This window comes from Rhipicephalus microplus, chromosome X (genome assembly GCF_043290135.1).
Source record: "Rhipicephalus microplus isolate Deutch F79 chromosome X, USDA_Rmic, whole genome shotgun sequence".
Classification (NCBI taxonomy): Eukaryota; Metazoa; Arthropoda; class Arachnida; order Ixodida; family Ixodidae; genus Rhipicephalus; species Rhipicephalus microplus.
Window position 1 is genome coordinate 410,903,069 of NC_134710.1, and position 14,859 is coordinate 410,917,927.

The 14,859-nt window shown below is 47.5% G+C and overlaps 1 protein-coding gene across 2 annotated transcripts in view; it reads left to right on the forward strand.

The window, feature by feature from the left end:
• The first annotated feature begins 5,154 nt into the window (after nt 1–5,154).
• Nucleotides 5,155–14,859, forward strand: part of LOC142776491 (uncharacterized) — a 35,530-nt gene continuing 25,825 nt past the window's right edge. The window contains exon 1 of one of the 2 annotated variants that reach the window (XM_075880269.1): nt 5,155–5,505. In XM_075880269.1, the coding sequence (XP_075736384.1) occupies nt 5,426–5,505 (80 nt within the window). In that variant the 5' untranslated portion in view covers nt 5,155–5,425. Of the gene's footprint in view, nt 5,506–11,542; nt 11,679–14,859 lie in introns of those variants that run through there. The other variant, XM_075880270.1, reaches the window with a different exon arrangement.

Genomic DNA, 14,859 nt, shown 5'->3' on the forward strand with positions numbered 1-14,859 from the left:
ATATATATAGACAATAATGCCAAGGAATGTACAGGGGAAGTTATTAGAACCAATGGAATGTAAATAAGGAGAAAGAAGAAAGAAAAGTGGATGAAAAAATTACCAGCTGTGAGCAGGAATCGAACCTACGACCTTCGAATAACGCGCTCGATGCTCTAACCACTGAGCTATCACAGCGGCCGTCCCTCCATCCACTTTCTGGGGTTTATATGCGAATTTAGAAGTAGGAGTGACAGTCAGCGCCATCTATAAGCCAACGAACGAGTGTGAAAACACTCTTATTCACATGTTTGGCGTCACGTAGCACGTGAACTTATTATCAGCGGGCAGCTGATTAATTGTCCCTCTTATACAACCTAAACACACCAAGTCTGCCAGTACGAGACCCTCGTTCAATGAAAAAAAGGGAGAGAAGTGTATACCTAAGGGCTCGTATTTCCGTGTTTTAACACAATATTAATGAGATATAACAGACAGTAATGCCAAGGAATGTACAGGGGAAGTTATTAGAACCAATGGAATGTAAATAAGGAGAAAGAAGAAAGAAAAGTGGATGAAAAAATTACCAGCTGTGAGCAGGAATCGAAACTGCGACCTTCGAATAACGCGTTCGATGCTCTAACCACTGAGCTATCACAGCGGCCGTCCCTCCATCCACTTTCTGGGGTTTATATGTGAATTTAGAAGTAGGAGTGACAGTCAGCGCCATCTATAAGCCAACGAACGAGTGTGAAAACACTCTTATTCACATGTTTGGCGTCACGTAGCACGTGAACTTATTATGAGCGGGCAGCTGATTAATTGTCCCTCTTATACAACCTAAACACACCAAGTCTGCCAGTACGAGACCCTCGTTCAATGAAAATAAGGGAGAGAAGTGTATACCTAAGGGCTCGTATTTCCGTGTTTTAACACAATATTAATGAGATATAACAGACAGTAATGCCAAGGAATGTACAGGGGAAGTTATTAGAACCAATGGAATGTAAATAAGGAGAAAGAAGAAAGAAAAGTGGATGAAAAAATTACCAGCTGTGAGCAGGAATCGAACCTCCTTATTTACATTCCATTGGTTCTAATACCTTCCCCTGTACATTCCTTGGCATTACTGTCTGTTATATCTCATTAATATTGTGATAAAACACGGAAATACGAGCCCTTAGGTATACACTTCTCTCCCTTATTTTCATTGAACTAGGGTCTCGTACTGGCAGACTTGGTGTGTTTAGGTTGTATAAGAGGGACAATTAATCAGCTGCCCGCTCATAATAAGTTCACGTGCTACGTGACGCCAAACATGTGAATAAGAGTGTTTTCACACTCGTTCGTTGGCTTATAGATGGCGCTGACTGTCACTCCTACTTCTAAATTCACATATAAACCCCAGAAAGTGGATGGAGGGACGGCCGCTGTGATAGCTGAGTGGTTAGAGCATCGAACGCGTTATTCGAAGGTCGTAGGTTCGATTCCTGCTCACAGCTGGTAATTTTTTCATCCACTTTTCTTTCTTCTTTCTCCATATTTACATTCCATTGGTTCTAATAACTTCCCCTGTACATTCCTTGGCATTACTGTCTCTTATATCTCATTAATATTGTGTTCAAACACGGAAATACGAGCCCTTAGGTATACACTTCCCTCCCTTATTTTCATTGAACGAGGGTCTCGTACTGGCAGACTTGGTGTGTTTAGGTTGTATAAGAGGGACAATTAATCAGCTGCCCGCTCATAATAAGTTCACGTGCTACGTGACGCCAAACATGTGAATAAGAGTGTTTTCACACTCGTTCGTTGGCTTATAGATGGCGCTGACTGTCACTCCTACTTCTAAATTCACATATAAACCCCAGAAAGTGGATGGAGGGACGGCCGCTGTGATAGCTCAGTGGTTAGAGCATCGAACGCGTTATTCGAAGGTCGTAGGTTCGATTCCTGCTCACAGCTGGTAATTTTTTCATCCACTTTTCTTTCTTCTTTCTACTTATTTACATTCCATTGGTTCTAATAACTTCCCCTGTACATTCCTTGGCATTACTGTCTGTTATATCTCATTGTTATTGTGTTAAAACACGGAAATACGAGCCCTTAGGTATACACTTCTCTCCCTTATTTATATATATATATATATATATATATATATATATATATATATATATATATATATATATATATTGTTACGTTTGAAAGAGACTGGTGGACGTTGAAAGGGGCCGTTTATTAGGTCGTGAGGGGCAGCTCAGAAGCGGCCGACTGGTTAAAGATCCTCCTGATCCTCTTCTTCCTCTCTCGCTCTGGGCGACAAGTGCGTTCACCGTATACGCTTCTTTTTCTTCGTGCATGTACGCAACATTCCTTTCCGCGCAGACGAAGGCCGCCGCCGTACCAGTCAGTCGAGTTGTCGTGGCGTGTACAGTTTCAGGCGCGCAACATGAACCACTTGAGTTTTGGCAGCTCGTCGACCACTCGCCGTGAGACGAGCTATTACATAGTTGACCTCTGTAAGTCTGTCGACAATGACAAAAGGTCCATTATAAGTGGCCAAAAACTTTTGGCATAACCCGCGCTTGCGCATCGGAGTCCACAACCACACCAGATCACCACGGCGATAAATCACTGGTCGATGGTGAATGTAATAGCGTGCCTTCGCTTTGTCTTGCGATGCCAATGTGCGTAGTCGAGCTATGCGACGCACCTCTTCGGTGAGGCAGGGAGTCTCGGCGACAGTGACGTTGTCGTGGTCACAGAAAGGCAATATTGTGTCGATTGTGTGCCGGGGCGAACATGCATAAAGCAAAAAGAAAGGGCTATAGCCTGTAATCTCATGCTTCGCGGTGTATAACGCGTAAGTAATGAACGGGAGTACGTCATCCCAGTTCTTGTGGTCGCATGAGACATACATAGACAACATGTTGATAATGGTGCGGTTGGTACGCTCCGTCAGCCCATTAGGTTGGGGGTGGTATGGTGTCGAGTGACGCAGGCGGGATTCACATAAACGGAGTAGCTCCTCGACGACATCCGCTGTGAATTGTCGTCCACGATCACTGATAATCAGGCGAGGTGGGCCATGTCGGAGGATGACGTACTGTAACAAAAGCGACGAGACTTCACTGGCAGTTGCGGAAGGGACGGCTGCCGTCTCACAGTAGCGTGTGTAGTAGTCGACGCAAACAATTATCCATCGGTTGCCCTTAGCCGATTTTGGGAAGGGGCCCAGAAAGTCAATGCCCACTTGTTCGAAAGGTGCGGTTGGAGTAGGCATCGGCTGTAGAAGACCAGCTGGACCAGTTGATGGACGTTTGTGGCGCTGACATTATATGCAGCTTGCCACATAACTCTCAACAGACTTCTGCATACATGGCCAATAAAAGCGCTCTTTAGTCCGGTGAAGCGTCCGCGCCAAACCTAAATGTCCAGATGTGTGTCGTCGTGCATGACACTCATAATAACTGTTCGCCGGCTCTCCGGGACCACTAGAAGGAAACGCGCGCCACTGCTGGAGAGGTTGCTTTTGAACAACAGTCCATCACGCATACAGAAACGGCGTGCACTAGTGGAAGCGGATGCAGCGGCGAATAGTGGGGCTAGTTTAGCATCTTTCCGCTGTTCTGCTCTGCAACTGGGATAATCCGGGAACGTAGGCGACACAGATGCTACAAGCTGGCCAAGGTCATCGGATTCACAATCTGTTGTGCTAAGTGGCATACGTGAAAGACAGTCCGCGTCAGCATGTCGACGACCACTCTTGTAAGCGATGGTAAAGCTGTATTCTTGTAGCCGGAGTGCCCAGCGCGCAAGGCGGCCAGAATGGTCACGAAGGTTGACAAGCGAACACAACGAGTGGTGGTCGTCGTGGTTAACAGCGCGAAACACCCGGACAGGAGCGATAGAAGGACACGGTACAGCGCTGACTTTCAACTGAAATTTTTATTGAAAACACGAGAATATATATATAGACAGAACAGAAGACCTCGTGACCAAACCAGCCCCCTCAATCGATAAAATTATACACGGCGACAAGGCTTTGTCATGTGCACGCAATCTTGCCACAAAATAACACATACTTCAAACTATAAGATTCCAATGTCGCCAAGAAAACCGGGCATGAGCAGACGAATGAACTTTAGCCACTATCTAACAAAGATAATTCATTACCAAGTAAGGCGATAGACGGCTGGCTAACGCATTGAGACCCTTTCTTATTTATAAAAAATGCCTCCATAATTTCTCTTGAAAGCTTGTCTGGGTGCTTGAAGAGTACTTTTGTTTTTTCAAAAAGTGGGTGGCATCCACATTCGCGGCAATGCAAAGACAAATGTGAATGCGCAAATCCTTTCAAGGAACTGTGGTGTTCCCTTAGCCGTATATTGACACAACGCCCGGTCTGACCAATGTACTCTCGCCCGCATGAAAATGGGGTTGAGTACACGACATTCTGCATGCACGGGAGAAACTTCATAGTATGTTTGATACTACACTGCTGATAAATTCCAGTCTTCCTGCCTTCTATGCGAGTGTTTACTGCCTGGCAAAGTCCCTTAAGCTTCGTTCTGCTTGAAAACCCAACGTTTAATCTGAACTTAGATGCTACTTTCTTTAATCTGTGCGAAAAAGAATGAACATATGGAATGTAGACAGAACGGCTAAAATCTTTTTCTTTGACTCGGGAGGACTGCCCCTTGACCTCACGCAGCAGCTTATCGCAAGTCGTAGAAATGACAGAGTGAGGAAAGCCTGCATCACGCAGCCTCTCCACCTGATAGTTAACGCTGTCAAGCATACGATGGGGACAACTCTTATTGAGGGCGGACCTTATAGCGGAAGTGGCTATACCTCGTTTAATCAATTTCGAGTGCCCTGATCTGAAATCAAGAAGAGACTTCTTTGACCTCGGTTGATAGGTCCAACACACATGTTCCGCTTTGAAAGACAGTCTAAGGTCTAAGAACTGCAACTCCTCCTTTTCAGGAACCTCAATAGTAAACCTAAGACCTTGTCCCTGTTCATTAAACAACTTTACGACGTCCACAATCGATCTTTGGAAATTTAGCCTATTGACGAAAACCAAATAGTCATCCACAAAGCGGAAAATTCTCAAAGCTAATTCACCTAGGTTATCATTTATTTTGCGGTCAACGAAACTTAGTGGCTAAAGTTCATTCGTCTGCTCATGCCCGGTTTTCTTGGCGACATTGGAATCTTATAGTTTGAAGTATGTGTTATTTTGTGGCAAGATTGCGTGCACATGACAAAGCCTTGTCGCCGTGTATAATTTTATCGATTGAGGGGGCTGGTTTGGTCACGAGGTCTTCTGTTCTGTCTATATATATATTCTCGTGTTTTCAATAAAAATTTCAGTTGAAAGTCAGCGCTGTACCGTGTCCTTCTATCGCTCCTGTCCGGGTGTTTCGCGCTGTTAACCACGATGAATGCTCACCAACTAGCCCAGTTTTCCATCTTGCTCGAGTGGTGGTCGGTTACGGCTGTGAATGGGCGTCCGTACAGGTAAGACCTAAACCGCTGAATTGCAAATAATACCGCCAGGCATTCTTGTTCGGTAACAGTGTAGTTTTGTTCCGGCCTGCTTAGGGAGCGACTTGCGTATGCGATGACGTGTTCGCGGTCGCCGTAACGTTGTACTAGGACGGCTCCAATACCTATGCCGCTAGCATCCGTATGAAGCTCTGTCGGAGCAGAAGGACTGAAGTGCTGAAGGACGGGTCGTGACGTCAGCAAAAACTTCAATTGACGGAATGAAGAATCGCACTCCGAAGTCCACTCAGAGGAATTGTTCTTTCGTAAGAGGCATGTGAGAGGATACGCAACGTCGGCAAACTTCGGAATAAAGCGGCGGAAGTATGAACAAAGCTCCAGGAAACTACGAAGCTCCTTGACGGAACGCGGCGCATTGAACGCCTTAACTGCTGCTGTCTTCTGGGGATCAGGGCGGATACCATCCTTGTCAACTAGATGCCCGAGCACAAGCGTCTGGCGGTCTCCGAAGTGGCATTTCTTCGAGTTTAAAATTAGGCCAGCGTTTCGGATGCAGTTCAAAACAGTATCCAGACGAGAGTTGTGTTCACTGAACGTGCGGCCAAAGATGACGACATCGTCGAGGTAGCACATGCAGATGTTCCACTTCAAGCCACGCAGGATGGTGTCCATAAACCTCTCGAACGTGGCCGGCGCATTGCACAGTCCAAATAGCATCACGTTGAATTCAAAGAGCCCATCAGGGGTTACAAAGGCAGTCTTTTCCTTGTCCTCTGGGTGCATCGGAATTTGCCAATAACCGCATCGTAAGTCTACGGAGGAAAAATAAGAGGCCGAATGTAAGCAGTCTATTGCGTCCTCTATACGTGGCAGCGGGTATACGTCCTTTTTAGTGACGGCATTCAGTCGGCGATAGTCGACGCAAAATCTCCAAGATCCATCTTTCTTCTTAACAAGGATTACCGGTGCTGCCCACGGACTGGCTGACTGTTGTACCACTCCCTTTTGCATCATTTCCTGCACTTGGTCGTTGATGATTTGTCTTTCTGATGGGGAAACACGATATAGTTTTTGGCGAATCGGACTTGCCGCGCCAGTGTTGATGGTATGGCGCGTTCGAGACAGGGGGATAGGGATTACTTTGCCCTTCTGCGCAAAGTCAAATACCGAAACGTACTTCAACAGCACATTCAATAAAGTTCGGCGCTCGCTTGAGCTAAGCGACTTATTTATCGTTGCCATAAGCGTACCGTTCAAATTGTGACAACCAGTTCCGTCACGTTCTTTCGGCACGTCTGTGAGCTCGACCACTGATAAGGTCACATGTTCTTTGCTGACCGAAGCTAATTTCAAACCATTGGGTAGTGTCACGGGCTCAGAGGAACAGTTTACAGTCCATAGGCCAGTTCGTCCGCCATCAATCGACACCACACAATGGGGAATCAACACATTCTTCTTCACGCAGTTTATGTGCATTAGTTCTACGCTCGCATCGAAGCTGTCAGAATCCGCGCCGCGACAAACAACAGGAACACGTATGGTAGACAACGCAGGTATGAACGTATCGCCACAGACACACAGCGTAGTTTGGTCATTTTCCGGAGTTTCCCGATGTTCTGAAGGCATCTGGCCACTCACAAAGACTTTCCCCGTGCGACAGTCTACAGTGGCACCACATTCTCGCAAGAAGTCCATGCCGAGAATGACATCATGTGTCGACCGAGGAACAATCGCAAACTCTGTCGTTATCATAAGGCCTCCCAAAAATACCTCAGCACTACACACACCAATAGGGCGCAATGGCTCTCCACTCCCTCCACAAAACGTCGAAGTTTCATCCCAGGTAAAAACAACTTTCAGCCCTAACGCGTCTTTAAAGGAAGCACTCATCACGGAAATTGTTGCACCTGTGTCCACCAAGGCCATCACAGGCACATGATCCACCAAAACACGCACTTTGTTTTTAAACATACACACAGGAGGTATTTCTTTCAGTAGCACGTTTCCAGTGACCTCACCCCCATTGGCCGCGCTGGCTAGTTTTCCGGTGGCGAAGAGGGCGCTTTGCGACGCAGCGGTGAAGGAGAACGATGAGCAAGAGGTCGCGGGGGGGGGGGGCGTTAAACTCCTGTCAGATGCTGGGGAGTGGTTGCGGAAGCTGCTGGGCCAATAGTTGTCATCAGGTGGTATGTGGGCCAGCCGCCGGACAACATGAGGCTGTTCGAAGGGTCGTGAAAAGTCAGATGGTTGGTGATACCGAGGAGTCACCCGACGGTTGCAAAATCGCGATATGTGGCCTGGCACACCGCAGGAATAGCACACCGGCCGAGGTTGAAACATCGGTCGCTCGTCGATGAATAGAGCGTAATCATTTGCTCTTGTGTGACGAATGTACTGGTTGGGTGAGTCGTACCGAGACGTCGGGTGTCGAGGAGGCATGCGCTGAGAGCGTCGGTCATACCGTGACGCGGGAAATCTGGTTGTCATCCTTGACTGTGGGGCTGGGCTGTACTCCACAGTTGCTGCGCTCATCGTCGGTTGCCATGGGGTCAAAGGAAGCACATCCATAGCCTCACGTGGCAGACACAACTCGCCATGGTCAGCTGTCGAACACGACATTTCTCGGTGGGACAGTTCCTCACGAACAATCTGTCGAATTGTAGAAAAAAGGTCGAGGCCAGGATTCGTGTCCACACTGGCAACAGTTTTAACGTTAGCAAGCCGACCAAACATGGGCGCAATTCGACGCATCTTGAGCGTTTCAAACGTTCGGCAATGCTGAATGACGTCGGACACAGAACTGAGGCTTTCTTTTCCAATTAGAAAATTATACACGTCCTCAGCTATCCCTTTGAGCAGATGCCCAACTTTGTCCTCTTCAGACATGGTAGCACAGACCACCTTGCACAGCCTTAACACTTCTTCTATGTAAGTGGTGCATGTCTCACCTGGTAACTGTGCCCGTTGCGACAGTGTTTGCTCAGCCCGCTTCTTTCTAGCAACCGAGTCGCCGAAACACGCCCTGAGCTCTTCAACAAAAACATCCCACGTCGTGAGTGCGTCCTCGTGGTTCTCGTACCATACCAGTGCGGTGTCGGTAAGGGAGAACACTACGTTGGCTAGCATAGCGGCTGCATTCCAACCGTTGGATTTGCCCACACGTTTGTACTTGGTGAGCCAGGCGTCGACATCTTCTTCGGCTTTTCCTCCAACGGGCGGTGGAACTCGGTAGTACGGAAGCGGGCCAGATGGTGCCGTCCTGGAAACGCCTGCTTCTTCGGGCATGTCGAAGTCACTCACGGCAGTTGGTGGGAGACCGGCAAGTCGACGGCTTCGTCGAGGCTGTGGCAGCGATCGTTCCGTAGTTGAAGCGCTTACCCAGCTCCTCCACCACTCTGTTACGTTTGAATGAGACTGGTAGACGTTGAAAGGTGCCGTTTATTAGGTCGTGAGGGGCAGCTCAGAAGCGGCCGACTGGTTAAAGATCCTCCTGATCCTCTCCTTCCTCTCTCGCTCTGGGCGACAAGTGCATTCACCGTATTCGCTTCTTTTTCTTCGTGCATGTACGCAACAATATATATATATACATATATATATATATATATATATATATATATATATATATATATATATATATATATATATATACAATGCCACGCTGTGTTGGTGGCAGAAGACGAGAGCGAAGAAGCTCTGGCTGAGTAAACAGTCCTCTACTTCGAGTTCCTGCCTATCGTTTCCTCTCGCGACAGACTGGTGGAGGTGCTGGGTACTGTACTGCAACGTCTTATGCCTGCTGGTCCTGAACCAGAAGCAACCACCGCCAGTGCACCAGGGTCTGCTGATATATATCGAAGCAGCCGCCGCCTTCAAGGACTACCACCACAGTACGGCCCCTTGGCAAGTTCCGTGAGGACAATGTTTGCCACATCCGCAACCCAAACCGAGCTTGACCCACTCGCTAGCGTACCCTGTGTCATCAACACGCCTCGCACACCCAACCCATTTCATGGTGATGCCGGTGAGGATGTCGAAGACTGGCTTGACCATTTCGACCGGGTCGCTGCCATCAACGACTGGGACAATCGCCGTAAGTTGAAGAACGTGTATATCTCCCTCTTAGAGGTGGCAAGAGTGTGGTATGAGAACCACGAAACTTCATTCACAAGTTGGCAGGAATTCCATCGGCAGCTTGGTGAGGCGTTCAGTAACCCCGAACGGAAAGAGAGAGCGGAGCAGGCACATTCTTCGCGGTTTCAAATGCCAAACGAGAGCGTCGTCATGTTCGTCGAAGAAATGTCGCGATTGTTTCGACGGGCTGACCCCCACATGCCGGAAGACAAGAAAGTGCGCCTGCTAATGCGAGGCGTAAAGGAGCAACTTTTCGCGGGCCTTGTGCGCAACCCTCCTACGACAGTGTCCGAGTTCATACGTGAGGCCACAATTATGGAGCGCATGCTTCGGCAGCGGGTGTCGCAGTATGAGCGTCAGACGGCCATGTCCGCTGCGTGCTCGCTTGTACCAGGAGGTGATAACAGGGAGGTCCTCACAGAACTCATACGGGAATTTGTACTCGAAGAACTTCGGAAATTTCATGCAGCGTCTCCTCCCAGTAGTGCTGCTCTTACGGACGGCGTTCGTAACGAAATCAGGCATTTCGTTCACTCCTCACCACCATCGCAAGTCGATGCTCCCATGCTTTCCTACGCGGATGCCCTACGCGTCTCTACGCCGTCGACGGCACATTTTGCTCATCCACCAGCTGGAACTCCCAGACGCTTTCGAAGTCCAGCCCATCGCCTGCCTTCTGAGGCCAATTTTCGTCCTGGCCCGCGGAAGTTAATATATATATATATATATATATATATATATATATATATATATATATATATATATATATATATATATATATATATATATATATATATATATATATATATATATATATATATATATATATATCACAACAAATGAACAGTAATGGTCGAGAGAACAGCATTGCGGAGACTGCTAAAAGACAAGCACGTTGGAGTGCTATCGGGATTCGCCAGTGCCCGTGGAGAGGCTAACATGAAGACACCGAATGGATAGTTTTATGGTCAACAGACGCAGAAGCCAAAAGTTGGGCGCACAACCTGGAGCAATTGTCAAGCCATTTTATTATGCAAAGGTGTGAAGAAGCGAAAAAATTTAAAAAATGCAAGGATCAGTCTTAAATTGATTGAGAATAAATAAAATATTTTCACGCATATTTTTTCGATTATGTGTTCACAGTTGAACTAGTTGCATTATCATATGAATTCCGGGACGAAAAGGAACGAAAACAGTCAAAAGTGTAGCAACGCAAGCAGTTGTGTTCGCAATTTGCAACATTTCAATGCTCTTTTCGTCTCACCGTTTTCAAATTTTTTCACTTCATAACTGCTCGCTCAATTGCGAGCGCTGAAGTTACACTCACTGAAATTTCAAAGAATCTCGACTCAATTGTTATGAGATCGCACACATGCTAAGTATATTTCATGGCTGTGGCATCTGATATTGTATTGTAGGAATACGATAGACGTGTTTGGAGGATATAAAAAGTTTGTCTTATTTTGTGTTAAAAGAATAGTGGCAACTGCAATCCCTGAGGTTACTTATTCTAAATGAAATGATTATATCTGAAGCAACGTTTTCTGAAGCGACATACTCACAGTTACTATAATGAATTTAGATGCATTAAAAGGTGTAGCTGTTTCAGATCTGTTAGTTTTAATCTCATAGGATCCAAGTGCAATGTGCTCACAATTCTTACTTCCGCGAAAACTGATCGGTGTGCAAGGTTCAAGGTTCCTACTCGGGTAAGGCAATACCAAAAATTTGCAAGGGATGCAGGTATCTGAAAGCACTGTCGGTAATTACCTGGTTGGCACACGCCAGACAGATATTAAAAGAAGATTTCATGGGTCACACAAAGATGCACGCGCTCAATCGTAAATACCACAAGCACGCCGCGCATGCGATGGAATGGAATGAAAAAAAAAAAACATTATTTCAGTCCTGCAGGTCGCGCTTAGCGCGTAGCGGGCGTCTCCCACGTAGGGACCGACAGGGAGTACCTGGCGGCCGCTTCGTGGGCCTGCTGGACGGCCCATTGCTGGTCGGCGAGAAATGAGCTCCTGAGGGACCTCTCCCACTTGCTTGAGGTAAAGTCGGGAGGAGTTGTTTTACACTCCCAGAGAATGTGTGCGAGTGTCGCTGTAAGTCCACATGATGGGCATGTGTCGCTGGGGTATGCATCGGGATAATAAACGTGAAGCGTGGCAAGGTTTGGGTACGTGTGTGTCTGTAATAGGCGTAGGGTTAATGCCTGCGGTCGGTTAAGTTTCGGATGTGGGGGTGGAAAAATGCGGCGTTCCAAGTAAAAGTGCTTTGTAATTTCATTGTACGTAATTGGTGCATCCCGATTGGTATCTAAGCCAGCAAGATGAGGTTGCCCTGCGGCAGTGTGGTCGGTAAGTGCGCGCACTGCATCATGGGCGATCTCGTTGAGGTTGGATAGGGCACCCGGCACCTGGCCGAGATGGGCGGGGAACCAGATGACAGTGTGGTGCTTCAGGGCACTCGGGTCCGCATTGCGCAGGATACGTAACGCCTGGTCGGAGATGACTCCGCGTTCGAAGGCTTTGATGGCTGGCCTGGAGTCGCTGTAGATGAATTCCCGTTTGCTGTCGAGCATAGCTATAGCTATAGCTACTTGCTCCGCTACTTCGGGGTTTCGGGTGAGGATCGTGGCCTAGTTAAGAGTCTGCTGCGCTGATGATACCGCGACCGCGGCGAAGGCTTGGTTGTTGCGATAGGCAGCGGCGTCCACGAACGAGACATTGTCCGCTTCCATGTGTATGCGCTTGAGAATGGCGGTCGCCCGCGCAAGGCGCCTGCCTCTGTTGTATTCGGGGTGTACATTTCGTGGTAAGGGAGCGATCGTGATAAGGTCGCGGATTTTACGGGGAATTAGAGTCAACTCTGGGGGGTCCCTGTCCCTCGAGGAGAAGAAGCCGAGCTCGCGCAGAATATGGCGGCCCGCCTTGGCGGTAGTGAGTCGGGTCAATTGCACACGTTCCTGAGCTTCGGCGATCTCTTCTAGCGTGTTATGTACCCTAAGCTCGAGGAGTTTGTACGTTGGAGTGGTGATAGGGAGGCCAAGGGCTCGTTTGACCACCTTGCAAATGAGCGCATTAAGTTGATCGCGCTCAGCACGTAGCCACTTGTGTATAGCGGCAACGTAGGTAAAATGGCACCCGCGCATGCGATTCCACGGGCACTCGCGAAAACGCCTCCCCTTCCTCCGGTGGCGCCGAAGTGGTGGCTGGGGAACTAGACCTGTCACGCCGTTAATGGAGCATGCGGCTTGCCGTACCTATGCGCTCTTTCATCCAGTGGCCGCGGCACTAGTATGGCACAATAGTCAGGAATATCACCCATGTTTTTAACCACAGCTGTCTGGAGTGGCCAGCCAAGCTGCAAAAAATCGATGGGTTCACTCGTAGCTTTTACGCCGACGACATTACGTGATGTGTTACGTTGAGTTTCGACAGCCGGATGGAACAGATGTTGCAACTTGCGATCGTGATGGTTTAGCAAAACTTGAAGAACAGCTGAACGAGCTGGTCTGTGGGAAAAAAATTGGAATTTTTAGCTTGCAAGCCCACGCGAAGAGGACCCCAAGTCGCACCACGAGATAAACGATGAAGATGCCGGTAGGAACAAAGGACTAACGACGTCCGATGGGTGACCCGTACCCAGAGTAGATAACATCCGCCTTCTGGGCTTACGTTTGCGAGGCTGGCAAACTGGCACAATGGCAAGACCATAATAAGAGTGGACGGTTCGATCGCTCATACCACCAGCTGACTGGTACGCAAAACCAACCGGCACAGTCTTATGAAAGAGAGCAGCATGATCAGGCCCCGTCTTATGCTCCGTAACGTACCTGCCCCCTCCTTCTCGCTCAATCGTTAGGTCGGAGAGAAGACATTGAAGTGATTTAAGGCTTGAACAGAAAGACTTACATAACACAAATGATAGACCTACCGATCAACACGAGCACGAGTTGGTTTATAATGCCGGGCCTTCAAAAAAAAAAAAAAACGTTGGGAAAATCAATAGCAGCACAGAAAAAAGCACAGCATGAAGCCCTTTTTAAGAGCATGATGGTAGATACATACGATGGACAGATAAACGTTGTACGGAAGATAATAAACGTGTTTATTTCTAAACGGTGATTACCAATAGGGACACTATCCATCAGTAGACATGACGTCACTACCAACCATATATATTTATTTATTCAAAATACTTTACAGACCCAACAGGGCATTGTGTAAGGGGAGCATAAAAGGAATAGATACACGAATTGGTACAGTTATTATATCTAACGCGCCAAGGATGACAAGGTGCCTTTGACAATGATAGGTCTACTTGACGAAACGTCGTCCAGCCTCTCTGGGGCACTTCCTTTGTTCATTCTGCTTATCCCACTTCATCTCGGCAGGGTTAGGAAAAGGAGCACTGCTTATGCTGCGCACATGACCGCACTTCATTGTGCATTTCGTTAGAATAATATTGACGTCTTCTCTATTGTGAGTGCCGACGTCATGTCGAAATATTTGACCCTAAAAAGCCTTTAGTCGTCGATGCATAGTGTCGACGTGTTTGGTAAGCCCACGACATAGGCAGACATGACTGGAAAGCCCACGACATGACTTGTGTGGCGGAGCGCCCTCCATTGAACATTGTTGGAACCACCAGAGAGGTGACCGTGAGTGGTGACCGCAGAAGTGCACACACTGGCAGCACGGCTGTACACGCCGGCAGCCACCGTATGAGAAGCCGCGAAGAAAAGGAACAAGTTTCTAAAAATCCACGTATCTCCACGAAGTCAATAATGACGATTGGGCGAAGCTTGGTCCTAAAGTCCACGATGTCAAAGTTGAAGTATCTGACAAGTGTAAAGCACTTGCGCTTGTAGGTGTTTTATAATGTTCTGGTAGAATATGATCAATATTAGTGCATTGTTAATATTTTTTGAAACTAAAATGTGTCATCCGAGTTTTTTCCACCATAATGTAACTTGAGTGACATGGCGCGACATAAATTGGACAACAAAGCTTGGTCCTGAGGTTTTTATCGTCTACGTTAAAGTCATGGACTGAGTGCTTGTGCTTTTACAATTTTATAGTGTTGTTTTCACAATTTCAATTGTAGCTCACCTGTTGAAACTTGTTTTCATTCAAATACACACATGTTTACACTATACTAATGATTTTCTAACCACCATGACTGTGGAGTGAGCTTCGACGACAAAGCTGTCCCTAATATGGACGT